This window comes from Embiotoca jacksoni, unplaced genomic scaffold (assembly GCF_022577435.1).
Source record: "Embiotoca jacksoni isolate LCO1_2020_lvr unplaced genomic scaffold, fEmbJac1.0.p SCAF_22, whole genome shotgun sequence".
Classification (NCBI taxonomy): domain Eukaryota; kingdom Metazoa; phylum Chordata; class Actinopteri; family Embiotocidae; genus Embiotoca; species Embiotoca jacksoni.
In genome coordinates, this window is record NW_027185363.1 from 1,785,460 (window position 1) to 1,812,196 (window position 26,737).

At 41.2% G+C, this 26,737-nt stretch overlaps 2 protein-coding genes across 5 annotated transcripts; both read left to right on the forward strand.

Annotated features, from left to right (window-relative positions):
- Window positions 1-36: 36 nt before the first annotated feature.
- On the forward strand, window positions 37-7,171 carry sugp1 (SURP and G patch domain containing 1). Of its 2 annotated transcripts, none has more exons than XM_069157144.1 (14): window positions 37-143; window positions 695-863; window positions 947-1,050; window positions 1,494-1,742; window positions 1,894-2,017; window positions 2,113-2,213; window positions 3,108-3,231; window positions 3,347-3,675; window positions 4,075-4,181; window positions 4,379-4,556; window positions 4,679-4,785; window positions 5,845-5,990; window positions 6,307-6,436; window positions 6,679-7,171. In XM_069157144.1, the coding sequence occupies exons 1-14, from the start codon at window positions 125-127 to the stop codon at window positions 6,703-6,705; spliced, it is 1,914 nt and encodes a 637-aa protein (XP_069013245.1). In that variant the 5' UTR covers window positions 37-124; the 3' UTR covers window positions 6,706-7,171. The 2 variants fall into 2 exon arrangements, with proteins under 2 accessions (XP_069013245.1, XP_069013246.1); XM_069157145.1 differs by having other exon boundaries at window positions 47-528.
- Window positions 7,172-8,783: 1,612 nt separating this feature from the next.
- stk11 (serine/threonine kinase 11) lies at window positions 8,784-25,514 on the forward strand. 3 transcript variants are annotated; one of them, XM_069157148.1, is made up of 11 exons: window positions 8,784-8,970; window positions 9,775-10,761; window positions 16,661-16,744; window positions 16,939-17,028; window positions 17,353-17,485; window positions 17,904-18,040; window positions 18,174-18,301; window positions 19,818-19,875; window positions 20,076-20,269; window positions 23,585-23,834; window positions 24,709-25,514. In XM_069157148.1, exons 2-10 carry the CDS (start codon window positions 10,478-10,480, stop codon window positions 23,791-23,793), a joined length of 1,317 nt encoding a protein of 438 aa, XP_069013249.1. In that variant the 5' UTR covers window positions 8,784-8,970; window positions 9,775-10,477; the 3' UTR covers window positions 23,794-23,834; window positions 24,709-25,514. The 3 variants fall into 3 exon arrangements, with proteins under 3 accessions (XP_069013249.1, XP_069013250.1, XP_069013251.1); XM_069157149.1 differs by having other exon boundaries at window positions 8,784-8,930; XM_069157150.1 differs by lacking the exon at window positions 8,784-8,970 and adding an exon at window positions 9,299-9,360.
- The last annotated feature ends 1,223 nt before the right edge of the window (window positions 25,515-26,737 follow it).

The following is a 26,737-nucleotide window of genomic DNA, read 5'->3' on the forward strand; positions in this document are numbered from 1 at the left end:
GAAGACGTGTTCTGGGTTTTGTTATCAAGTTCAGCTTCCAAGTCAGCTAGCGTTTTCTGTAACAAATAGAGGCCTTGTTGTCGTCGGTGTGCGTTGCGTTCAAAAATATATTTCTCCTACAGACATGGAGTCTAACGATTCAGGTAAATCTTTGCTGTAACGTTAACGCTGAAATTGCAGCATCTGCCTAAAGTGAACGCATCGATTAGCCTGGTAAGCCGTCAACGTTAACTAACTAACGCTAAGCCGGACAGCTTGCCTGCTGGCGTAATCAGTATACAACGTTAGCTGATTTAACTAGCTGTCAGATGATCTGAACTGGGTAACCCAGCCATTAAAGGTCACGATTCAAATATTAACTTCACTAAACAGATACCGACTTTCGGCTGCAGCCTGTAATTTTCGCACTGGATGACATACGTGTGTCTTCAACCCAGTTCAAAGTCAGTCTTGACAGCTATTAAAAGTTACCCACCGCCAGACGGCAAGGAATAAGTTCATTGCAGAGCTATTATATAGCATATACAGGTACCATACTTATCTTCCTTTAATAGATTGAAACCAATAAATATCATATCATTTGCATATGTCACTGTACGCATGTTCTTGTATCAGAAAGTGGCACTTGCTCTGTTACAGGCTTATCACTGTTGTCTTACGTTGCATATTCTCTCATATTCAAAATCTGTTTCAGGGCGAGGAGGGTGGAAGTCCAAACCCATCCAACCACAGAAAAAAAAGATGAACATGAATATTCTCCGTCAGGAAAAACTAATAGCTCAGAAGAAGAAAGAGATTGAAGCCAGAATGGCAGAGCAAGCAAAAATGAATGTGCAGACTCCTAGCAAGCCCCTGCCTACTAGGTAAGTGTATCCGCTTGTTACACATCAATGTTGTCTTTGACAAAGTATGTTTAAATATATTTTGTTCATTCTACTTCCACTAGTTCGCTCAGTCTCCAGGGAGCATCTTCAAATAAGTTTGCAAATGATGGAAGTTTCTTACAGCAGTTCATGAAACTGCAGAAGGACAAACCTAATAATACATCAGGTTAGTACCTTCATCTGTACCGTAGTGATCAAACAATGGCATCTCTGTTTTGCCATATAATGTGATTTTGTACAATGAAATACTGTGAGTTTGTTTAATGAGATTAACTCAGCAGCAGGAACATTTGGACAAGTGACCCTTGTAGTTTTTGCTTTTGTAAAAGACAGATAAAGAGGACCTTGACAAGATAAATAGGTCTTAGACAAGTGTTTGAGAGGTGAAGGATCTTTAAGAAGGCATCTGTCTCAAGGAAACTGGTTTCAATTATCTTGACAGGGCAATTAACATTACCTTACATTACTTACTTGTTTTGGTTGCCTGCAAAATTGTAATTCTGGTTCAGGAGGGAACATTATCATATATTACAAAAATAAAAACAGCATTTATCTGAAGGTTAGTACCATATTTTTTTTCAAATGTTTCCCTTTTCATACTCTTTCTAGGTTCCACCAATGATACCAAGACTTCCCCAGCCTCAACTTCATCGCCAGGAGGAAACACTCTGCAGAAAAAGAGCGTTTTTGTTGGCCAGCGGCCGGGCCTTGGAGTCAGCAGCATGCTTAGTCAGTTCAAGAGCTATTCACAGTCCAAGAAGAATCCCGTCCTCAGCCAGAGGCCCAGTGTGTTTTGCTCTCCAGATGGCGAAGATGAGGAGGAAGAGAATGATTACTCCAGATTCTTAGACATGAAAGGTAATTCAAGGCCTGTGTTTTTCAGTGTATCTCGAGACATGGCGTGGACATTTCACTGCATCCTCTGTGTACTCCAGTGGCACAGTTGGCTTGTGACTGGGATTTTATCATTTGTGCTCTTTGAGTAAATGTACTCATAGCCTGCTTAAAGTCTCTCCCCCAGGGGATTCAGACACCAGACTCATTATCAACAAGATGGCCTCCTTTGTGGCAGAGGGAGGACCAGAGCTGGAGAGGAAGGCCAAGGAGGACTACAAGGACAATCCGGTTTTCTCGTAAGTTTGAAGGACGTTGTAGCTCAATCAGATTTATTTTATTCTTACAGTATTTTCAAAGTTGTCTGTTTTTAATTGTTTCCCTTCCCTTTCAGATTTTTATATGATAAAAGTAGTATGGAGTATCTCTACTACAAAAGAAAAGTTGCAGTATTGAGAAAGGATTTGCAAAGACCTGACAATGGATCAGATCATGGTAAAATTACATTCATCTTCTCACACTTATTTCTCTGCTGTCTTTCTGTCATCTCTCTTCTCAGGCATACTGAACCAGTATTGCACAGGGGGTGGAAAGTATGTCAGTATAGCATTGTCAGATTCACTTACAGTTATCAGGAATCACAGTAGGACTGCAGAGACACAGACATTGATGATTATTGTCATAACGACTATTACAGTGGCCTTTAATTCATGTATTTGTATACAACCCAAGCCACTATACTTTAACCCATTTCTCACCACTTACTGTAATATAGGTCATACTACAACTGATCAGCTCAGGAGATCGGACATTACTCAAAAGCAGTGCAGTGTTAACCAGAGTAAATGTGACATTGTTAGTTTCCCCAAGCTAAAGCACTAACTCAAAGTTCCCTGCTAGAGACTTTCACATAACTGTGTGGGTAGAAGACTGTCTATTGTCTTTTTAATAGAAATGCAGTAACATCTTTGGGGTCTCTTAACACAAGTGCATTTTCAGACATTCAAGATCACTGTCATACAAAAATAAATTATAGTCAAGGTACTAATCTGGTTTTCATTCCTCAACAAACTGCTTCTTATTTTAGGCTTTGCATATACAGATAGTAGCAGATTGTGGATTGAACTTTGAAAGCTGCAAATGCAGTTCTATTCTTTAGCCAGTAAATTTTGATATACACTGTATTGTCCATACGGTGTACTTGTTACAGTAAAAGCATCACATCCATACAATTCCCCATTCACCACTCCTGTCCCCCCCCTTGCTCCTCCTCCCCCTTTGCTCTTCTTATCCCCTATTGGCTCTAGACTGGTGGTGTGTGAGGGCCAGTTGAGTACGGTACAGTAGTAGAGTGTGAATTGAGCCCCAGTACTAATAGGCTGCTTAAAGTCTCCCCCCCAGTGGACGCGGAAACCCAGCAGGTGGCTGAGAAGCTGGCCAGGTTTGTGGCTGAGGGTGGCCCCGAGGTGGAAGCCATCGCTGCTGAGCGCAACCGAGACAACCCTGCATTCAGGTCAGTTGCTGTATATTTGCCAGTGTTCTGTCCTCTGTTTTTTAAGCTGGTTTTACTTGTGTTGTTAATGCTTTGTTGTACACCTCTCACAAAATATCTGCATTCCCTCCTTCAGTTTTTTATATGACCACCAAAGTCCAGCCCACCGCTTCTACAAAGAGAAAGTACAGGAGTATCGTGCTGCAACCTCTCAGAGCTCTTCACCTCCAGCAACAGATTCTAGGACAGACGCTCAGCGATCAGCCGCTCCTCCATTACCAGGAGTCCCTCCATTGCAGAACCGCACATCTGTACCTCACCTTCAGGAGTCAGAAACTCCTCCTGTCAAACGGAAAAGAAAGAGCAGATGGGGGTCTGAAGATGATAAAGTCGAGCTGCCCCTTCCCCCCATCGTTGTTCCTCAGGAGAACAATGTTCCAGACCCCAACGCACCCTCTCTCTCTGGTACATGAACTTGTGATTTACTGCGCTTTACACATGTCCATATGCACATTTATAATTTTTGTTCTTGTGGGACATGAATGTCAACTCAGAACTTAAACTTGGTGCAACCCTTTCAGAAGATGGTATACTTTTTTTTTTGCAGCAATTACCATCATCATGCAGATACCAATATTCTTTTTTTTTTTTGACGTGTGAGATGGGTATGACGGATGATGAGTATGGCAACATACTGTGACTATTGACAAGAAATTTAAAAGGCTCTTGTAATACATATCTCCAAAATGTCATCAAGTCTCATTTTCATAGTTGTTTATTTCCATGTTAATGAGAAAGTGAAACTATCAGCTGCATCAGCAGACAGTTTGCGAATGTTAAAGTTTGTGGTGGCATCTGTTTCAGCCCAGGAGCTCAGAGGTCTTGGCTATAAGAAGGGGAAGCCTCTTGGTCTGGTTGGAGTGACCGAACTATCTGAGGACCAGAAGAAACAAATCAAAGAACAACAAGAGGTACACAAGTACCAATTATTTGTTTTCGATTTACATTGCTGCGTTTTAACGATTGTCTATTGTTTTCAGTTAAGGCTGCTTTTTTAAAACCATGAGAGAAAAAAGAAACTGCATTCACCTAACCTAAATTCAAACTAATTAGGTCCTGGAAGTTTTTAGCAATACACGTGTTGCTTACTTTGTTTTCTCACACACAGATGCAAGAGATGTACGAGATGATCATGAAGCACAAGCGTGCCATGGCAGAAATGCAACAGATGTGGGAGAAGGCCATGAGAGACCACCAACATCAATATGACAGTGATGAAGAAGTGGACCAGGAGGCAGGCACCTGGGAGCATCGACTGCGAAAGATGGAAATGGAGAAGACGCGTGGTAAATCTGACCAACAGCCTGGAAAATTATTCCGATGAACTTTAATGCTAGCAGCTGTTGATGGATAATCATCAGTTTTAAGTAACACACTTAATCAAAGCTACTTGTGTGTCCTTTTCTAGAGTGGGCAGAGTCTCTGACAGAAATGGGTAAAGGGAAACACTTCATTGGTGACTTCCTGCCCCCTGAAGAGCTGGAGAAGTTCATGGAGACCTTTAAAGCACTTAAAGTTAGTTTCCCTCTGAATTTACTTGTTCTGTAGCCTGATTAGGAAGGAGCTGCTTGGACTGACATTATTTCATTAGCCATCTTCATTTTGCAGTGAAAATGAACAAAAAAGCTTTTGGGGTAAAGTATTAGACTGTAAATTGTAAATATTTCAGGAAGGTGATGCAGTTTAGTAAAGCTGGGGTTAGTTTGAATTGTCTGTAAACAGGATTGCATTCATCCATACATGCATCTTATTTTCAAGCTGTTTATCCAGGTCAGGGGCCTCTAGTTATACCCAGATAACCCTTTTCCCAGCAAATTCCTCCATCACTTCCTGAGAGATACCCAGGAGAAGACTAGAATTGTGACTTGTTTGTTTGAAAATGTGGTTGATTTGGCACCGTTGTGAAAACTACACTTATCATCCCTTTTAAACTTTTTTTTAAAGTAAAAAAAAGTAAAGTAAAAAATGCACAGTATGTCAGTAGAGGTTTTTTATGTAAGGTAATTTCACTACCGGAGGCATGGGAACTTACTGGAAAGTCAGCAAGACAAGACTTAGGATGTAACTATTGAATGCCACAAATCATGCCATTTAAGACCAAGTACATGCCAACAAAGAGAAAAGTCTTTCTGGGAAAATATTTATTTAATCAGTTTTTGTTGCACCTAAAGGTTTTTGCAGGTTGTATTTAGTGAATATCAGAAGCCTCACCATCCCTACTGTAATGAACAGAGTACAATGCTGGCAGTGTTTAGTCTAATGTTCACAACTGAATAAAAGAAGAAAACCTTGCCTCACCTATGCTAAATTAGTTATCCGTATTAACTACACTCTCCATTTGTGCATGTGACACTAACTTAGCATTTCAAACTTGGTCTCCTTTTTCTTGTTACCCAATAATTTTATTCTTGAACGTGATTGTACTTTACGTGTCTCTACTAAAAAGTGAGATCTGAAACATCCTTACTAGACGCAAGCAAAAAGATGATATATTAAAACAAGGTTATTGGAGAATGAAACAGTGCTCCATTATTACTAGACACAAATGCACAACTTTGTCTTCTGGACTTGCAGGAGGGTCGGGACCCGGACTACTCGGAGTACAAAGAGTTTAAGTTGACGGTGGAGAATCTTGGTTTCCGAATGCTCATGAAGATGGGCTGGAAGGAAGGTGAAGGCCTCGGCAGTGACGGACATGGAATCAAGGCTCCTGTCCACAAGTGAGCATTCAACCTCCTCATATTTATACCTCGCTTAAATCACTGTTGAAATAAAATGTTGGATTGTTTGCATGTACAGTATTTTCATGTATACAAATGTACTGATATTTCATATAGATTCCATCATCCATTATAATGTTCATCGATTATATTTAGACCTTTACTTTTTAAATGTCTTCTGTGAAAAAGGCCTAAAGAGAAACAGTCGTGCTTTTTCTACACAGACGGACAGTAACACTATTATCTTGTTAGCTCTAAAAATCCCAGACAGATATGGAAACAGAAGCTAATTCTTTGTCTCTCTGTCCCACTCCAGGGGGACTACAGCCATGAATGGAGCAGGGTTTGGAGTCGAACGTCCAGCTGAGCTCACAAAGAGTGACGATGAATACGATGCTTTTAGGAAGAGGATGATGCTTGCCTACCGCTTCAGGCCAAACCCATTGGTAACATCTGTTTCATGTTTTCTATTGTAGAAATAGTCTGTGAATTTGCAGTGATTTGTACAGATTACTTTTTGCTAATTTAACATTGCAAATAGATATCCATACGTATTGCTTAATGTTATAATCAGCGGTAGAATTGTTCATAAATTTATTTTTTGCTGTGCCACTGATCCACTCAGAATGGTCACGTATCCTCTGCTGTAATAATTACATTTAATCTTCTGTCTCTTCTCTTTCTCCAGAATAATCCACGAAGACCATATTACTGATGTGGAGGACTGTTTTTGTTCATGCTCGTTCTTGTTTATCATAACTTAAATGCTAGTTTCTGCAGCTGCCAAAGCTCTGCTCAGTTGTGAAATGGACTCTGTTGCACAGTAGAAATGTTGACATTTCAAGTGTGTGTGTATGAGGGTTATGAAGTTTGAAGATAGACTAAAAAATGGTAGATTCCCCATTACATAATGTTAAATTCATATAAGAAAAACTGCTTCCTTTAAATATTTGCTGACTTTGTTACATTTCAATTTATTACTGTAACAACTTAAAATATATAAAAAGTTAAAATCACCATACTTACATCATGGTTTCAGTTTGTGTTGTCAATTTGTTCCCTCTTAAATATTTACAAAATAACACAGTTCTGCATTAGAACACAATCTTCTGTATAGATCTCGCACTTTTTTTCATTACATGCTACAGTAATCACAATAAAAAAATAACCCCTTGCTGAAATGTGGACTTGTGGATGTTTTAACATATTTGGTAAACTCGATCTATAGTATGTATCTGCTTATTAACTGTTTATTAGGAAACAAGTAGGAGTTTCACTCTCAGTTTATGGCACACCTGTGTGTATTCCAGTAATCATGCAGATAGTTTCATCAGTATTCATGTCTGCATGGCTCTGGACAGCAATGAGTCATTAATTAGGGCTGACCAGGCCCAAGCAGCCAGTGGTGGGGAGGGTGACACATCAGTGAAATCAGACCTTCAATTTGCCATTCCCCAGAGAGGTTTCCATGGGACAAATATAACTCTGAAATCTCAGCCAAGCAAGAGCCACTCGCTGACCACATCATCAATCAGGGGCAACTAAAGTTACAGTAGAAGGTAAATAAAGGCAGTAACTAACCAATGCCACAGTGAGGTTTGTATTTTGATAGATTATTTTTATTGTGCATAAATTGACTTGGTCTGTAAAAAGAAAAAAGTACTGGAAAAATGTTGCAAGTTTCAAGGTGATGTCAGAAATGTATTTTGTTTGAAACTTTCCAAAAACAATAAAAAAAAAATGTTTAAATATCTTACAAGACAAAGAAATGGATAAAATCCTCACATTTAAGAAACCATCAGATTCTCTCACCTGCAGTGAAGAGTGGTCACGGATTTATAGGGACTGATTGACATTTTGTGTGAAAAGGAATGATTACTTATTTATCAAAATGTTTGCTTGTCATTTTTCTGTATGTTGATTACTTGAGAAATTGTCTCAGATCCATTTGGAATTGGTGGAGTCGGTGGTGGACTGAAACTAAGTACATTCACTCAATTACTGTACTTCAGTACAAATTTGAAGTATTTGTACTTGACCGAAATATTTTCATTTGATGCAATATTGTAAACTCTACTCCACTACATTGGTCTGATAGCTTTCATTACCAGTTTACTTCTGAGACTGAAACTTTTCATACCATTCCTGTCACGTATCTTTAAATTTGGTGATTTTTAAAAAAAAAAAAAAATTATTTGAATGTTTGTGATAAATTTAAGGATTCATTCGTTCTTTATGAGTTATCCTATTTCATAAGCCAAATAATTGATTTAAAACCCTCTGGGACGAGCGGGAAAATATCACAAAGCTGAAACGAGGACTGTGTGTCAGCTTTAGAGATGCATTGTTCTCACATCGACTACAAACACATGATGATCATACAGAATATGATCCATTACTGTTGCTTAAACTAACCAATTGTAAAGTAGCTCAAATTATGTAATTTATTTTAATAATAAAACGCTGGGAGGGAGAATTTTCTGCATAGAGCGCACTTCTATTTTTATTCATTGGGATTTTGTTGATGAAAAAATATGCTTTACTTAGATAAGGTTTTGAATACAGGATTACTTTTTATTTTATACTTAAGTGTTTTCCCAGTGTGATTAGGCTACTTTTACTAAATTGAAGGCCCTGGATGCTTCTTATTTACTTCATATATATATATACATATATATATACATATATTTATACACATATAAGTATTGTCAGCTGTAGTTGACACGCTCGTCGTCCCTCCACAGTGCGCGAGGAGAAAACTTTGATTTGACGCATTAACGTTCGAGCTGTCAGCGCGAGACGGGGGGAGGTAAACAAGATGGCGACAACCTGAGTGGCAGGAGCAGCACGAAGAGTCAGAAAAGATCTACCGAGACCTTTTAAATACAACAACAACAACAACAAAAAATCATCAAAGCGCGAAGGACGGACACGGAAAAGGTAGAAATAAGCGCCGCGGCAGATTCGTAAAGGAGCTCAGGTGAGACCCGGGGAGCTAGTTAGCTTCTGAACCGGCTAGCTAGCCGTTTACATTGGAATCCAAAGCGGCGTGCTAACTCCGGTTAGCTCGCGTTAGCTGGGTTTATTTGGTTTGTTCCTTCTGTGTCGGGGGCTGGTTTGGTTTGGGGTTGTTTTTTTTTTCCGAAGCTGACATCGGGTGAAGCATTTACCATGCCCCTCCTCTACTTGGTCGCTGGTCCACCGGCAGATGAGGAGGGAGAGGAGAGGAGGGGGGAGGAGGGGGGAGGGTGAAGTTGGCTAATGCTAATCTCAACGCCTGGCAAAGTTGGCTAGCTGCTGCTGCACGTTCACTGTTAGCTGCAGCTGTGTGACGACGTTTCGGGCTCCTTCTCCGATCCTCCACTTACAGGTCACAGGGAATCATCTACCGCTGTTTTAAAAGCACGTTTCTTAAGGTTTTGTTTGTTTGTTTGTTTTTTAAAAACCCGCATCGGTCGCTGAAGATGCGCGAAGTGACAGTTCGTGTTTAGCGAGTCGGCTTCATTCAACACGAACTCGCTGTGCGAGTTCACAGTTCAACATCTCAAATGTTTTTGTTTCAGCCGACGAACTGAAGCGTTGATCATAATTCATTGTGCTTCTGAGTTTAATCCACGTGTCTACTTAAAGCGAGGACAGTCGTGTCTCCTGTTAACCTCAAAACAGAGACTCGGTCATGTGTTGACGTCTGGACGGGTTGTTTACTAAAGAGGGTTAACATGAAGCCATGTGTTTGTTTATGTTATTATTAACGTTTCTATTACCTTTGTTTGGTTTTTTTTAGGCCCCAGACGGTATAAATCGTGGTGACATGGAGGACACCTGAGGACGGTTGGACACAGTGGATGGCTCGGTCGACCTCCAGGAGCCTGACTGACACCAGAGATCATCAGACTTACTGCTGCATGCTCTGGCTGTAGGACCTTTTGCTTGGATCCGGTCCAGCTGAACACGCTTACGTGTCCTGAGACAACTATGCTATGCAGCATGGAGCTTTTGACAGAAATGCGGTGCTGCGTGGCCTTGAAGCAAGACTGGCTGCCTCTACCTTAGGCTGCATGGTGTTAAATTCATATATGTGTGATTAACAGTGACGTTGAGTAGAATAACATTGTATAAGTAAAAAAAACAAGCAAATTTCTGTTCATCTGCACTCATCATAGACATATTACATAATGCACAGTTTAAAGCACTAACTCGGCACTGGACCCGACCCAAGGTTCTTCACCCCTTTTTTGCTCCTCCTGAGTGAAAGTAGCCCTAATGTTTACAGATTGGGATTGATCTCCCACCTCCTCCCTTAACTCTCAGGCCTGATTACTCCCTCTCCCATGTTCAGTATTTTGTAACTCACCTTGGAGAATTAAAATACTCGGCGCAGGGCTGAAAGGTTACCAGTGGATTACTCCACAGCAGCAATCAGCTATCTGCAAAAAAAAAAAAAATTTGCACAGGAGGCTCAAGCTGTAGTTGCTGAACTATCAGTCATGAGTACCGGGGAGCTGCATCATCTTGACTATCTCAATGAAAATGAACTGATGGAGATGGATACCTTCATTCACCGCATAGACTCTACAGAGGTGATCTACCAGCCTCGAAGGAAGAGGGCAAAGCTGATAGGAAAGTACTTGATGGGGGATCTGCTCGGAGAGGGATCTTATGGCAAAGTCAAAGAAATGCTGGACTCAGAGACACTTTGTCGCAGGGCTGTCAAGATACTAAAGAAGAAGAAGCTGAGGAGGATTCCCAATGGAGAAGCCAATGTGAAAAAGTGAGTGTTTGTTCTTGTGCCTTTCTCTGCACTTTTTCATTTAAATCATAACCTCTTATTTGTACACAGTCACTTATACATGCATCTTGCAATGTCTTTTAATTTGGGCGTAGTGGCTATCCCTCGATACAGCAGCATTGCCTTGGCTGTAATGCTTGATCTAAATATGAGTTAATTAATTTGAGTCACCACAATGGAAATGTAATGAATCTTTCAACAGTCAAATGGTCTTCTGAGGACTGTGCCTCAGTGAGAATGGCCTCTCATGCCTGTCCGCCACTCTTCATTATCCATCTCTCCTGCCTAATCACGCACAACTTTAAACTTTCATATCAAAAACGTTGATTCAGGTATTTAACTTGGACCCTCCAATGCATCGATGATAACTCATCATATTGTGACACGTGTAGTTCTCTGAAGGAAAAAAAAAAACAGCCACAAAAGTTTCAGAACAAAAAAAACAAAAAAATTCTCAGAACTTGTCCCATGTGTCAGCAATTCCCATGATTTTACAGGATCATTTTAAATGGTATTTCTTCTCTGACCTCTTCTGGTTGAGGGTTTAATGTCTGTTCCACCTCTGACCAGCATCACTGTTGGGTTTGGTATGAAGCGTATTGTTTTTCCCTTGTAACCCCACTCAACAGTGATTAGAAGTTGCTCCTAAAACTCCCTAAATACACCGATGCATTCCTGCATCGAGGTGAGCAATTTAGCCACTCGAGGCGAGAACAAAACATGATTTTCAAATGTTAGAAGACCTTTTCCAAAATAAAACTAACTATTCATTATTAACAAATTGGTGATTAAAATCAGGAAACCGCTGATGAGACAAATGAGCAAAACTTTCATTGTGACGATGTTCATCGCCTCGACAGTCATCTGTACTCGTGCAATGTGTTGAGGTTTGATATGTAGCCATACAAATGAGATAAAATATATATGTTAAAACATGCAACTCTTTTAATCTGACAAAACGGAACTTCAAAAAAATGCAATTTAAATTCAATTATTTTGAAGTGTCCATAATAAAGGAGGGGATGTCAGGTTACAGTGAGTTAACTTGCATGTCATTCAGGTGGTCATTGTCAGCTATTTGCAATAACCTAATTTTACAATAGTAGCGTTAACAAGAAACCTGCTTGCCTTAATCCAGGTGTAAAAGTTAGAGAAACTCCATTAACAGCTGGATCTTTTCTACAGAAACAACCTCTGTAATGACAGTTGTTGCCTCAACCAAATTCCTCTCAATAACTAGCTTTAGTGTTTGAGCTTTGATGTAGGCCATGCAACCCGAATCGTCTTTCCAATCTGCATAACTCAAGGACTAGTAATAAGATAATCATGAGGAACCTGTAACTTGTATAAGTACAAGTAATCATATCACAATGTATTACTTCATCGTTTATTTGTTCTACCCTAAACATTTCACGACATTAACAAAATCACAGAAATAATTTCTTCATAGCTGCATGCAAAGTGACTAACAATGTAGTCTGTCCTTGTTTTCCAGTCGCTCTCTCTCTCTCTCTCTGTCTCTCTCTCTCTCTCTCTCTCTCTCTCTCTCTCAGTTTCCTGATGAGCATCAGAAGTTTTAATCACAGCAGTTATATTAAATATTACTCCAGCCCTTCGCTCTGGGTCTGCGCTAATTATAGAGCAGGCTTTAGAAAACTGTCGGAATGAGTTCACACAGAGAGAAAGAAGAGCTGCAAGATGTGGTGCTTTTAGGCCTGCAGACAAAACGGCCGCAGAAGAAGCTTGAAACGCCTGTGATAACTGCTCAGCGCGAATCATTTTGCTGGGGCCGTCATTTTAACTTGTATTATCTAGTATTCAGTCTAGCTTTTACGGAAGTTTATCGTTCTAAGACAGACAGCTTTGAGAGAAGAAATACCACATTTTCCCTGCTAGTAGTTAGTAATTTGGGACTAAAAGAACCTGTCAGCAGCTAAACAACAACAACAACAGCTACAGTACTCCATCAGAGTCTACACGGGCTCTGTTCAGTCATAGTGATGTCCTGCACTCAGAAGCATTATGAGTGCTAGCAGCCCAATCCTAAATTTACCAACAAACAATACTGCAAATTACTAAAATGCACAGTAGATATATACACTAAAGCAAAGCAGATATATAAAGTTTATTTATTTGTTCAACAATTTTTTGCTTTTAACAAAATCCATCAACAGTAATTCATGAATTGATAATTCCTATTGTGAAGTTACCGCTCTTACCTAAATCACTTTCTTACAGTTCCTTATAAGTAGTAATTTCACCTGGAGTTGATGTATTATTGATCAAAACCCAATGAATCACTTTGAAACTTCCACCAAGAAAAAGGATGCTCTAAAGTCCAGTAAAAACAAATCAATTCTAAATTAAAAATCAGAACCCCCTTTACAATGATGCTCTTAGATAGATAGATACATACATACATACATACATACATACATACATACATACTTTATTAATCCCACAAGATAGATACTTTATTAATCCCACAAGATATATACTTTATTAATCCCACAAGATAGATACTTTATTAATCCCACAAGGGGACATTTCTTTGAACTGGTGCAGTGTTTGTTATTGGAGGTTGTCCCCAGATCACCTGTACTCACGAGTGGTTTTAGGTTAAATCCACCCGAATATGCAAAGTCCAGCTACTTGTGTTGATTTTCTGCCTAAAACCTCAGCAAAGTAGAAGCTTAAGTATTTGGAGCAATTCTATAATGTTGTTATATAAAAGTACCGACAGGAAGGATCATGCCAGAACATTTGAAAGACTGAATATCTCAATAAGGTCAGACATAATAAAAAGTCCTTGTGAGAAGGCCACTAAGCCCCTAATGACCAATGACAGCTCTGTATAAAGCTCACGTGTTCACCAAAAGTGACGGCAGAGGGTAAAATGAAAACTGCAAAACAGGGAAATCCTGCAGGAAAACCTACTGTGGTCTGCAAGAGAAGTGCAGCTTGTGAGATGGTTTATTTCCCAGAGAGACAATGAATCTTTTCTCTTCCTCACGATGTGCAACATCTAAAATCCAATCCAGAGTCTGGGACTGAATTTACATCATATTAAATCACAGGGTCTGTTCCATTGAAGTATTCGTGTCATCTGGACTTGATGTGTTATTCTTTTACACCATTTTACGGTGACCTTTAACAACAAAGAATAATGGTGTAAGACTGCTATTTCCACATATGAAAAGCTGATTTTTTTTTTTTTTTTTTTAAATCAGATTCAGAGCTGTAATTCTTAATCTCATTTCTTAAGGAAGTAGGTTAAATAGTTGGACAGTCCATTATTTTGTGTTCACTATTTGTTAAATCTATTGGTATAAATTCATTGAGACTGTTGTTTGTTGTTAGAAATGAGATTAATGATAAAATCAGCTACTTTGAGGGTTTGGATACCAAGTATCGCACAGCAGATAAAAAGCAACTTGACTTTAAAAAAAATATTATTTCAACCCAAATTGCCATAAGTACGTTTCTTCTGGGATTTTTATATTTTTAGACCAAAGCTGCAGTGGTACATGCTGGTGTCACTTCTGTTAATGAAACCATAGCAGTGTCCCCTGATGTGTGAAATTGGTTTGTCTGTGTGTTTCATGTGTTTTTTTCTTCTTGTACATCTCTCTCCCTTCGGAGGCGGAGGCCTTAAGCTTAGTCCTGTCTGTGCGTGGAAAGGCCTAGAAGCCCCGAGCTTCTCCATTCAGCGTCTGTTTGGCATTCCTGTCGACCAAACACTTCCTGCTTTTACAGTGTTGCCATAGGGATGGGCATGCTCATGCTGGCCTTGATTGAGCATGTTTCTATGGTAACACGGCCTAGAATGCCATGCCCCAGTCTGGAATGACAGGAGCGCACATGGACATACCTTAAACTAGACTCAGACTCTGGACGAGCGCAGTGGAGATGCAGATTTCCGATCAGTTGTTTATGTTCCCGGTGCGTGACAGAGTTGCTGCCGTATCGCTGAGTGTTGAAATCCTTTCAGCTCTGCAGCCTGCAGGCCTTGAACGCACCACGTCCATTTGTACAAATTTGAACTCAGACTGCAGCTGAACTGCAGCAGTCTCTGCGCCTTCAGTGGCAGCGTGGCCTCCGTTTTATGATTTTGTTTTATGGAAATGAGCTGTGATCTTGAGTCAGTGTGGTTTGCTACATTTTAGACGTGTCCTCTCCGCTTGCTGTTCAGTTGAATATCAGACGCAGTATATAGCTTCAAATAATGCTATTTATTATGCCGTCCCACTCTACGATCATAGTTCTGCTTTACATGTGCATAAGGCAGCCGTGTCTGTTTCCCAGTGCGGTGATGCAGCAGGAACTGCTTGTGTGCCTGAAAGCGAGAAGCTGACTCGGCTCAGAATATCCATTTGTCAGTAGTAAGGTTGTGTTTAAGGCAAAGGACTGACACAGCTTGTAAACTGCAGGGTAATAAGGGACAGCAAAGCTCCAAAGCGTTTTTTTATGAGAAGACAAATGATGCCTCTGCGCTGTAGCAGCCAGGAGAGTTTTATTTATTTTAGACACTGACGGACCTCCTTCATACATTTAATCAAACGTATTGCCACAAAAAGCAAAGCAAACAGCACGATTTTTTTTATCCTCTACAATCCTCTTAAATTTTACAGAGACTAAAAATTTATCCTGTTTACCTTATTTTCTTTACACTGAGTATGTTAAGTTACAGAAATGGTAAAGACAGAAGTGCGCTGTGAGCCATGGTGTCAGACACAGCTGTGGTGCTGCTGCTTTTTAGCATCCCGCCATGAAGCAGGGAGATGACTCAAACAGTTTGCAGTCTTTCAGGGACTACCAGTTTGAGGGTTTTACTTCAGTGGGTTTTGCATGAATAAAAGACAAATATTTGCTCCTGCTCTCCATCCACTGCAACATGAAGCACGACCTTCAGAAAAGCTGCCTGGTTTTCGGTGTAGAACTGAAACGATTACAGAGGAAAGTTAAGGTACCTGCTGCTTAATAAAACACAACACTGGTCGTGTTATGCAACGATGTTAACAATGCAGCAGTGAGACGAATGTTAAAACTTCCTCATACTAATGAAAATATGCAGAGATACAAGCGCTACCACGTGTATTGACTCGAGGGCGGATTCTAAATCAGATCTTTTTCATGCTTCCTGCGCGTGTGCAGATGTGGATCGAGTGCCGGGGGGGGGGGGGGAGTCTGTGGGTTTCTGCTCTTCGAGTCCAAAACCAGATTCATTAGCGTCCTCGCTCACAGCTCTCTGATGAATGTTGAGTCTCCCGGGGTTTTGCCACGCTGTTGATTTAAACATCTCCTCGAGTAGCGAAGTGAACTGTCAGGTTATCTGTCTTTATAATGAGACCGGTGTAATTGACTGCTGCTGCACTCGTCCACCAGGCTGTTTTCGATGGGGACACATTTCTTGGAGTTGGGCTCCACTGACAAAATCCAACACTGTGACACATTACCGCTGAACTTAATAATTCAGTATCAAGTCCCGAGGAATATAAAGTCTGATGTAGTAGCATTCTTGCAGTTCTATTTTCTCTTAATCACATTTTGCAATATCTCACTTTAGTTTTTCTTTTAATTTAATGACATGATCTTCTCTTAATTTATATTTGTTGAATGTTTACCAAATTGCTAAATCAATTTTGAATAATGCTGTTGATAAAGAGTCACTCGCGTCTCTCCCCTGCTTGACAGCTTATTAGAAATCCCAGTAATAAAACCAATAATACACTTGTGCCAGTGTGCTGATGTACGGTACCTGGCCTTTAGCCTACATTCACAGCAGACTTGGTATTAAATGATATTAACCCTCCTTCTCATGTATATTTGCTTACTATATCTTTTCCATGTCCGTTCTTCTTCGTCTTGTGTCCATTTATAGGGAGATTCAGCTGCTAAGAAGACTCCAACACAAGAATGTGATTCAGTTGGTGGATGTGCTCTACAATGAAGAGAAGCAGAAAATATATCCTTAAGCTGCTGAATGAGTCTATATTAGTTGATTTTTAACATTAATGATTTTAGACTGTATATGTTGCCGTGGGTTATTTCTGTGCTTAGATCCCATTTCTGTGTATCAGTTTTCAGCTTTATTTTTAGCTCACATTATTAAAGGAGCTATTTGTTTGGTTTGGTAAATTCCCTTGACTCCCGATTTACGTATATGGTGATGGAGTATTGCGTTTGCGGGATGCAAGAAATGCTGGATAGCGTCCCAGAGAAAAGGTTTCCAGTATTTCAAGCTCACGGGTAAGTCTCTTCTTCTTCTCTCTCCTCTCTCTCTCTCTCTCTGCTATATTTAGTCTGAGCTTCTCTGCAGCCGCTGCTCCAGGACTAAGTTTAGATCAGAGACTGCAGGGCCTCTACTGTTACAATAACTGACCGTAGATTGTGGGGATGTCTGGTCAGTGCTGCAAAGCTACTGAAGTACAAAAGTACAAAGTGATGAAGCTTTATCTGACCACAGTGATACATTCTTTGCTGTGCTAATTGTTTATAGGATGGTTCGCTTGCACTCCTCTTTTGACGGTGTCCATAAATCTCTGTGGCTTTCTCTGTTGTTGTTCCTTTCAGGTACTTTTGCCAACTCTTAGATGGCCTTGAATATTTGCACAGCCAGGGAATAGTTCACAAAGACATTAAACCAGGAAATCTGCTGCTGACCACAGACGGGGCACTTAAAATCTCCGACCTTGGAGTAGCAGAGGTGAGTGTTCCCATAACTACTATATTTCAGCAACTCAAACTTCTAGTCATTCTTGGAAATGGGAAGTGGAAATCTTGAATATGGTATATGTGACTTAAATGTTATTTTGTGGAGCTCAAATATTCACAAAACAGGCAGTTAACAGTTGACAGCACTTTTTCCACACACTGGAAACTGGAAATAGTTTCTATATTGGTTTATAATTCTGTGATTCTTTCTTTCATTTGTAGTTTCAGTATTTCTTCTGTATTTGTTTGTGCAATTTAATTTTGCCTACATATGTCTATCCTCTCAATGTTTTGAAAGGAAAAGACGACAAACTCCCCAGTTATTTCATAAATAATATTTGCAGTTGAATAATTAAAGAAACATTACCTAAAATTCATAGAAGTTGTACTCTCACTGCCATATTTTGCAGGCCCTTCACCCATTTGCAGAGGATGACACGTGTCGCACCAGTCAGGGCTCTCCAGCCTTCCAGCCTCCAGAGATCGCCAATGGACTGGACACCTTTTCAGGGTTTAAAGTGGACATTTGGTCTGCTGGAGTAACACTGTAAGTAATACTCTTTGAAATTGTCTTACTTTTTTTTTCTTTTCTTTTTTTTACCATTACACCGTCGTCTACCTTCAAGATCAACAAACCGAGTCTCTCTTGCTGCTCTTGACTTTCACTTCTCCCCATTTAGATACAACATTACAACAAGTCTGTATCCGTTTGAGGGAGACAACATCTATAAGCTATTTGAGAACATTGGAAAAGGAGACTACACTATCCCTGAGGAGTGTGGACCCCTCCTGTCAGACCTGCTGCAAGGTAAGTGTTGGCCAGGGACAAATCTTTTAACCTCAAGGAGGAATTACATTTCCTTTGTAAGGTGTTGGCATGGCAACGCACCTACACTGTAGGAGCTGGTCTATAGTTTAAAGCAGAATTCATTCATTGAATACCATACCTCAGTTGATGTCTGCGTCATGCATTATTAGGCAGTGTCATGCATCCCTTTTAATGGTGATGAAAAGGTTCTCTCTTAATATGTTGTAGTTGTAGTTTACAAAATGCAGGTTTCTGTAGCTTTACAGAAGAGGACAATATTGGAAGGAATTGGCCAGGCATCCAGTGACAGTAATAAATGACCTGTGCCTGCAGGTAGCTCTGTGATCATTTCAATGTGCATCCAGTAGGTGGTGCTGTGACACTGAAAGTCACCGTGACTTCTCAGCAGGCCAGGTTTCCTCCAAACTGTAGAAATCCCTCCAGCTGTTGATGTAGTTTCCATTGATCTGGAGCCAGCAGCAGAATACTAAACACCTCATAGTCAGGCGTCGTTTTTCCCGAGTGTAATGCTGCAATGCCTCTGCCCCTTGTAAGAACAAAGATGAGTCAAGAGTCTTTAATTATGAAACAAATAATCGGCTGTAAGGGAGCAAACTATAACTGCCTGCACAATCCAAGAGGAATGTTGGGAAGATTGCGTTCATACCAACAAATGATATCAATGAAAGCTGAATGTCTCAGTACTATTCCAGCCTTTTATCCAGCTCAGCACTTTTTTGTCCTCGAATGGAAATGAACCCCCTATACACGGGTTCCTTAACTGTGCAGCTTTTACCTCCACATTTAAAATCACTTTATGTCGAATGGAGGTATTTTGAACACTTTATCCGTTGCAGTGAATCAAATGTTTAACAGTGAATAAAGGTGGGGAAAAAAAACGCCCTAATTTAGTTGCTGTTGTAAAACCCATTGAGCCTCTATCCCCCATTTTGTGCGAGCGAGTGTGTGACGTCTGTGTGTGATGACGCAGCACCTGAGAGATAGTCAGTCCATAATTACATGGTCTAAAATAAGCCCAGTGCCACAAAAGGTGTCCTTCAGCAGGCGCAGCACTACTATCAGCACTCTGCATACTGCCCTTTTCTGCCTGCTGGGAGACAATTACATTATGAGGATAGGCACTGCATCACTTCTGCCTTATCACATTGACATTCTGCTTTTCCCACAGATTCATCCCACATTATGGTGATTAGGGCACAAAATCGTCATTACATTGCTACAGCTGTTACACTACTCGTAGTGATGTTTCCGTACTGTATCTCATTGACTCCCTAAGCTATACAGGATGCTTTGACATACAGTGATGAATGACATTATTACTCGCAGCAATTAATGTTCCCTGAATGAGTTTGTAGTCTGTCTGCCGGTAGCCCTCCCCTCATTGCTGCCGCCTCCCACCACTTTATGATAAACGCTCTATAGAAAGAGATTTGAGCGGAGAAATCGTTGAGGATTGTTGTGATTAAATTCACCTTTCACAATGTGTGTTTTTCAGGAATGCTTGAGTACGACCCTGCCAAGAGGTTTTCCATACAGAACATAAGGCAACACAAGTGAGTGATTTAATATCTGGAATTTATAATGTCGTGCATCATGACTGGCAGTCCCTGCTACTGTCGGCGTTTCTTTTAACTGTGCATATAACTTGTGTGGAAATTTTAATTGTACGTGTAGAACTCCTGACCGACAGAAAGTGTTTGGGAACTTTAATCAAAAAACAAAGATTAATCTGTCCCTCTCAATACCCTGCCAGCTGGGTTCGGAAGAAACACCCCCCATCTGAGCCCCCTGTGCCCATCCCTGCCAACGCAGAGAGCAGGGACCCTTGGCGGAGTATGACGGTTGTGCCCTACCTGGAGGATCTGCATGGCTACACGGAGGAGGACGATGACGAGCTCTATGATGGGGAGGATGAGATCATATACACTCAGGACTTCACAGTGCCAGGTAAGAGCCAAGACGATTCTGACAAGCGGTCTTGAAATGGATTAAATGTTTGGGGCTCTTTTACTGCATAGTAAAGGAGCAGTCAGTCATTAGGAAGGGTCTTTGGTGTTTTGGTTAGTACTCTATGCTTTCTGTTTGCGAGTTGGCTCGTCAGCTGCTTCCTCCACTTGTATGATCTATCCTTTCCAGAGATGCAGCACGGAGAAAGTCATCGCTGTATTCGACATCAAACCACCTCCTTGTGTTAAAATGGGGTTAAAAACTGACACATTGACACATGACCCACATTGTGCTGTGGCCTGTGACTGAAAGCCATGGAGCAATAGAAGCCATACACAGTTCACTTCACTAGGAAATTATTTTGTTTATATTAAAATCATTTGAACAGCGCAGTCCTATTTCTGCCATCTTTCAGTGCTGCTTTTTGTCCCATTGAGGTTTCATCCTCTTTGTTGTCTTCCTCCCCCAACATCTCATTTTTAGGTGGTTGGAAAACTTTTGGACTCTTGTGTTACAAATACAAAGTTTATTTTACATAGTTTCAATTAAAATGTTGAACATGACTCAGCAGTTTGTAATTATCAGACGCTGTTTGTTTTAATGAAGGGTTTGCCTCTTGGATTACGAAATATGAACCTTTCTGACTTCACAGTGCTGTTTCTCACAGTGCAGGTCAGTGTACTAATTAGCAGGAATTTGTGACTTTACCTGATAATCAAACTTCATTTTATTTACTCTAGTTTGACATTGTGCTCATGTTTGCTAATTTTCTGTTGAAAGCAGAGGGTTTTGTTCTGTTTTGCCCAAATCAGTCAGTTGAGTGACTTGTCTCGTCTGCCAGCATCATTTTCAGTTGATATTTAGAAGATCATTAAACATTTTTCACACAAATCAAAGCATTAAATCCTTTTCAGCGCTGCATTAATTTAATTCCGGCTTGACCACGTAGCCAGTTATGTATGAAGACCAACATCCCTATTTATAAACCCCCTACTAAGGGCTGATTGGTTGATTGTTCATTTAGACTTTATCAATCCCACAGTGGGGAAATTTAATCATCACAGCAGCATAAAAACACAAAAAGGTGCACACCATAAGAAAAAAAATTACAAATACGTATACATAAAATAAGATGGTTAAAAATAATTATTTTAGAGAGAAAAAAATAAGAGCAATGAATAAATACACACACACATACTATATACACAAAAAACAAATAAAATAAAACAAATAAATACAGCTTGGGATGAATGAAAAGTGTCAGGTGCTATGAAATGAAATAAAATGCATTGCAACGTTACTTATATGGTGGTGTTGAATAGTCTGACAGCTGTCGGGACAAACGACCCGCGGTAGCGCTCTTTCCTACACTTACTGGAGTAAAACCTTTTTGAGGCAGACATTTTTAACTTGTCGCGGTAGGAAAATCAGCGTGGAGTCGATAACGGCTCGGTTCCGTGAAGAGTCCCAGTATGCCAGGATTTCCCCAAGTTGTGTGCATCTGACGTCAGTACGCGTGTGCTTTCCCTGCTGAAATTTGTGCATCGGGGATGTCAGAAAGTTGGTAGTCGGTACCAGTACCGTTGATATTCTTCAATTCTCGAGACCAATTTCGTGCCTCTGAAAAGCTTCAGATATAGTTGGCTGTGTGCGTTTACATCCTCGTCATGCTGATACTGTGAACCGACAGTTATCATGTATAGTGCAAAGAAAACCAGAGGCTGCTGCACACACGCACACACACACACACACACACACACACACACACACACACACACACACACACACACAGTGTGCTAACACAAACACGCCCACTGCAATATGTTGACAGGTGGAACAACAATGACTGTGGCTACTAACATTATTAGCAGCACCCAGAGCTTCTGTTGTGAGCTATGCCGCGTTATCCTTCCTTTAATATGCAAATGTTAGCTTTGTGTGTGTGTGTGTGTGTGTGTGTGTGTGTGTGTGTGTGTGTGTGTGTGTGTGTGTGTGTGGAGAGAGCGTTATTAAAACATGCAGTTCACACTGACTGTAACATTTCAGGATGTGAACAGTGTGATGACGTGTTGTGAATGTAAAATGAACACCTGAAACTCTCTCGCTGTGAATTCCGTGTACACGTGTTTGTCTGAAGCATCTCCTCCTTTTGTGCTCCGTGACACCGTTTCCATTCTGGCTTTTGGTCATTTCAAACTTGTCCCTTATCGTCCAACTCAAACACTAAATGTGTTTGGTTTTTGTTTTACGAGTTGCAGCAGACCTGTTGCTGCACACGTTATCACTGTCCAGTATCTCCAGTCCCCACGGTCAAATAAAGTGTTTTCCGGCACCGACAAGCAACAAGAACCGTCACGTTTTCAGAATTTGGTGTTGATTTGGTGTTAGTTATCGTGACATCTCATAGTGTGTCTCGATTCATAGGTTTGGAAAAGAGCTTTGTCAAATCCTGTTCGGCTCAGTTTTAGAAAATGCTGATATGTTTCCATTAATTAACTGTGTACAAACTTTTACCTGCTGCTGGCAGACTTTGTGTTGATTACATATTAACAGCATCGTTATTATTTGATTGAACTCATTCCCCGAGTCTTCTTTGATCACCCCCCCCCCCGCCCCCCCAGAATTCAGATCTTTTATCTGTTGCTAGGCAACAGCCAGTAATAATAAATGCAGGAGTCGGTGTCGGGTATCTAGAAGTGGTGCCCCACATAAAAACCAAATGGAGCTGCAGAATGTGAATGAAGTGATCTAAAAATAGTCCGGTTGAATTGGTTTTGGTGTGGGAGTGTGAATGGTTTTCCAGTTTTCACTCCCACGCGCACAGATCTGTCACTCACAATGTTTCATGTGAATTAAATAACCGTGTGTAAATTAGACGACTATTTGACCTGGTGTTTCTCTGAAGCAGCTCTCTGCTTCAATATTCTCCTCCAGTGTTACAGTTTTTAAAGTGTGGGAACTCAATGAAAGTTGCTCAAGACCCTGTACAGTGAAAAAAAAAAAAAAAAAAAACACATTGCATTAAGGTTAGCTCCAACTTCTCACCTGGTTCACTTCCTGTTCTTGTAGGTTACTATTTCTCCCACATTCCTCAATTGTTTGTCTTGACATTTGAAGTAGCATTTGAAACTTTCAATTCCCATCTTAACAACACCAGTCAACAGTTTTTTTGCAGCAGCAGCAGGTCTGGTGATTTCCATCCATTTCATCACTCGCTCATACTATCAACTCGCATCTTCGAAGAAGCCGTCGGCACTTATGGACGGTGATGGTGTATGATGGATTTGTCTTTAGCCTAATGATTGTGTCTTTTAGGACAAGTGGCTGAAGAAGATCAGGATCAGGGGAACGCAGACCACAGTCCAGCTGTAGCCAAGCCCGTTTGTGTGAACGGGACAGAAGGGGGGTCTCTGAACAGCAAGGCCAAAGCCGAACGCCGGTCCTCCTCCTCGTCCAACCCCTCGCGTAAAGGAGTCTCCACAGCCAGCAAAATCCGCAAGCTCTCCACCTGCAAACAGCAATGACCTCCCTCTCCCCCTTTTCTCCCCTGGCAACAGCCCACCTGGTGAGTGTGTGTGTGTGTGTGTGTGTGTGCGTGTGCGTGTGCGTGTGGTTTCTACAGGGAAGCTGTGATTGAATTTGTCCGATTGAAGGACACCTTTCATACAGGCAAAAGAGGAAAAGAAAGATAAAGAAACTCTTAAGGAAAACAGGTGCTGCAGATCCAGATAAAACGTGGGAGATGAGAATGCATTAGAACAGAGTGAGATGTAGAGAGGAGGAGGAGGAGGAGGAGGAGGAGGAGGAGGAGGAGGATTAGGAAATAAGGGAGGGGAAAGGGAACCAGTGTTGATATTCAGCGAGCAGTGCGCTGACTCACCACCGATCCCCAGGCAAACACACGGGCGTTTTCCTATACAGTCACACAAACTACATATGGACTGCTCCTGTCTTGGTGCAGATCTTTCTCTCCGTTAGGATCACAGCTCTTCGAGGGTTCGGCTTCCTCTCATTCAGTTGAAGTGGGGCACAGTTTTGCTGCAAGCGTACACGTAGATTTAACAGGTCGTCCTCCTCTTTTTCGGGTTACCGCCCACAGCTGCTCTTTCTGTCTTCACGTACGAACCACTCAGCGGCGCGAGGCTGTTTGTCATGGCTGCAGTGCAGAAGAGGATGCTGCGTGTTAATTTGTTCAGGGGATGACTCACCCTGGATGGAGATAAAGTGGGCTGTTTGGATGTTTGTCTCTCTCTTTCTCACCATGTGGGTTGAATCTTTCCGTGTTAACAGTACCAATTAGGACTTGTCTTGTAATACATCTGTCATACTATTCAGTTTTATCGCAGGGAAAGTTGTTGTTGGTGATGGTATGTGTTGAAATTAAAAAAAAAAAAAAAAAATCTACATCTCAGACTTCTGTCGTATTCTTTCCCTCTCAGGTTGATCTGTCCTTGTCCTTCTGTGTCTGGAGTCCTCACAGTTGTGGGAGAAACCTGCTGACGTTAATGCCCCCCGCCCCCCCCCCCCCCCCCCCTCCCCTCCTCCACCCTCCCATACCTCCTTGGACCACCTCTATCAAAGATGCGGTATGAGTAACGGCGAGGAGGAGGAAGACGAGGAGGACAGCATGAAAAGTTTTGTTGTTTTTTTTGCTCTGAGACTGAGGCACTAGCTGTGAAGGCAGTGTTCATTTTCTCCAATATTTTGGCTCCTTTCGACTTGTGTCATCCGGTTCTGACCTCTAGTCACCCCCGCACCCCTCTCTCTCTCCCCCCCCCCCCCCCCCCCCTCCATCCTGCCACCTTCAAGTGTTGCACCAGATGTTATGGACACCATCAACCCCCCCCCCCCAGCTCCCACACCTCTCACCCCACCTTCTGTTTTTATGTGACGACCTTTTGTTTTTACAGAATCCTAATGGCAGTTTTTAAGACACATTGTCATGTGTAAAAAAAAAATTAAAGAGGAAAAAAAAAAACCCAACATGAAAGTTATGAATAATTCTATATTTAAATCTATGATGAGAATGATTATGATAGTACTACCACCTACATAAAAACTGCATGCTGTATAGAGCTGGGAGAAAGGGAATGTGCTTGGTTTGTGGACAGACTGAAGCCTTGAGAGCCACCGCTGACCTGTTGGGGATTTTTGATTTCCATTTAGTTTTTCTTTTTTTTTCTTTTTTTTCTTTTTCCAATGAATATTTTTTAATTATTATTTATATAAAATATATCCCAAACAGGCTGTTTTGTTGGATGATCTTTTCTGTTTAAGTTAAAGTTGAGCATAGTTTTGTTATGCAATACAGCTCAGTGGTCTATGCCTATGTTCCTTTTGTTTTGTTTGTTGTTATTTTAAGTGTTAAACCCTCGATAGGAAGACTGCACGCTCCTCTCCGGTGTCTGCAACCATTTTGTAGTCGGGGCCGACGCAAGCTCAGCTGCAGGCAGTGTGCCCTATCAATCGCCTGTTTTCCAGCGAGGCTCTTTGTTGCGCCGATCACATCGGCGGGAGCCCTGCCCCCCCCCTCTTACGCAGCCAGGCCCATCATCAGCTCCTCACTGGGAATAGATCAGAGAGCAGGTGAGTCACGACTGTGAGGGAGGGAGGAAGAGATGGAGGAAGGGAGGGAGGGAGGGAGGGAGGGAGCAGCGCTTCCCACGTCAGCAAGGTCGGCAGAGAGGTTCTCCGCTCAACGAGACACACGAGGAGCACTGCGGTGAGGATGAAGGGATGTCTCGTGTTAACAGGCTGAGGAACATTTCAGCAGTATTATTAGTATGTGAGGACACGCTTTAGGTTTCTGTTCTCATCACAATGATTCGGCCGCTTTGTCAGTTTCACACAGTGAACACGGTACATCAGCTGACATGAGTCACATCACAACAGCAAAAACAAAATATGGATGGGGGAGTCGCTCATTTTGTTTTTTTTTATTTGGAAAAATGTTCAGTCCAAATTGAGTATTTGCCTCAGTTGGTCCCACAAGGCCTGGTCTTCGTCAAGGTTGCAAGACCTTTGAATTTTCTGCACTACTGATTTTACAATAAAGCAGATGGTTCACCATGAATGACGACATGTATTTCATAAGATATACGCTTCAGCTCAGACACGATTCTGTGTTAAAGAAAAAGGGACTAGCTGTACCGACCATCGCCGTTTCCCAGGTGACAATCTTCGTCACACTTTAGAAGCAACAATGCTCTCATAGTGAAGAGATGCAATTTCACATAAATGCAGACACAAATATTTAGACTTGGAATAGAATTTAAAGCTGTTAAGTCTGAGAAAAAAACTAAAATGATGTCCAGATTAGAGCTGCAACGGTTAGTTAATCCTGAAGCCTTTAAACCATTTATCAATTACTACAATTCTGTAGTTGCAGCTTCACCTATGTCTCGATTTGCTCTTTCCTCCTTTAAGCATACATGAAATGTCACTGGGTGTTGCACTGATTGACCAAAG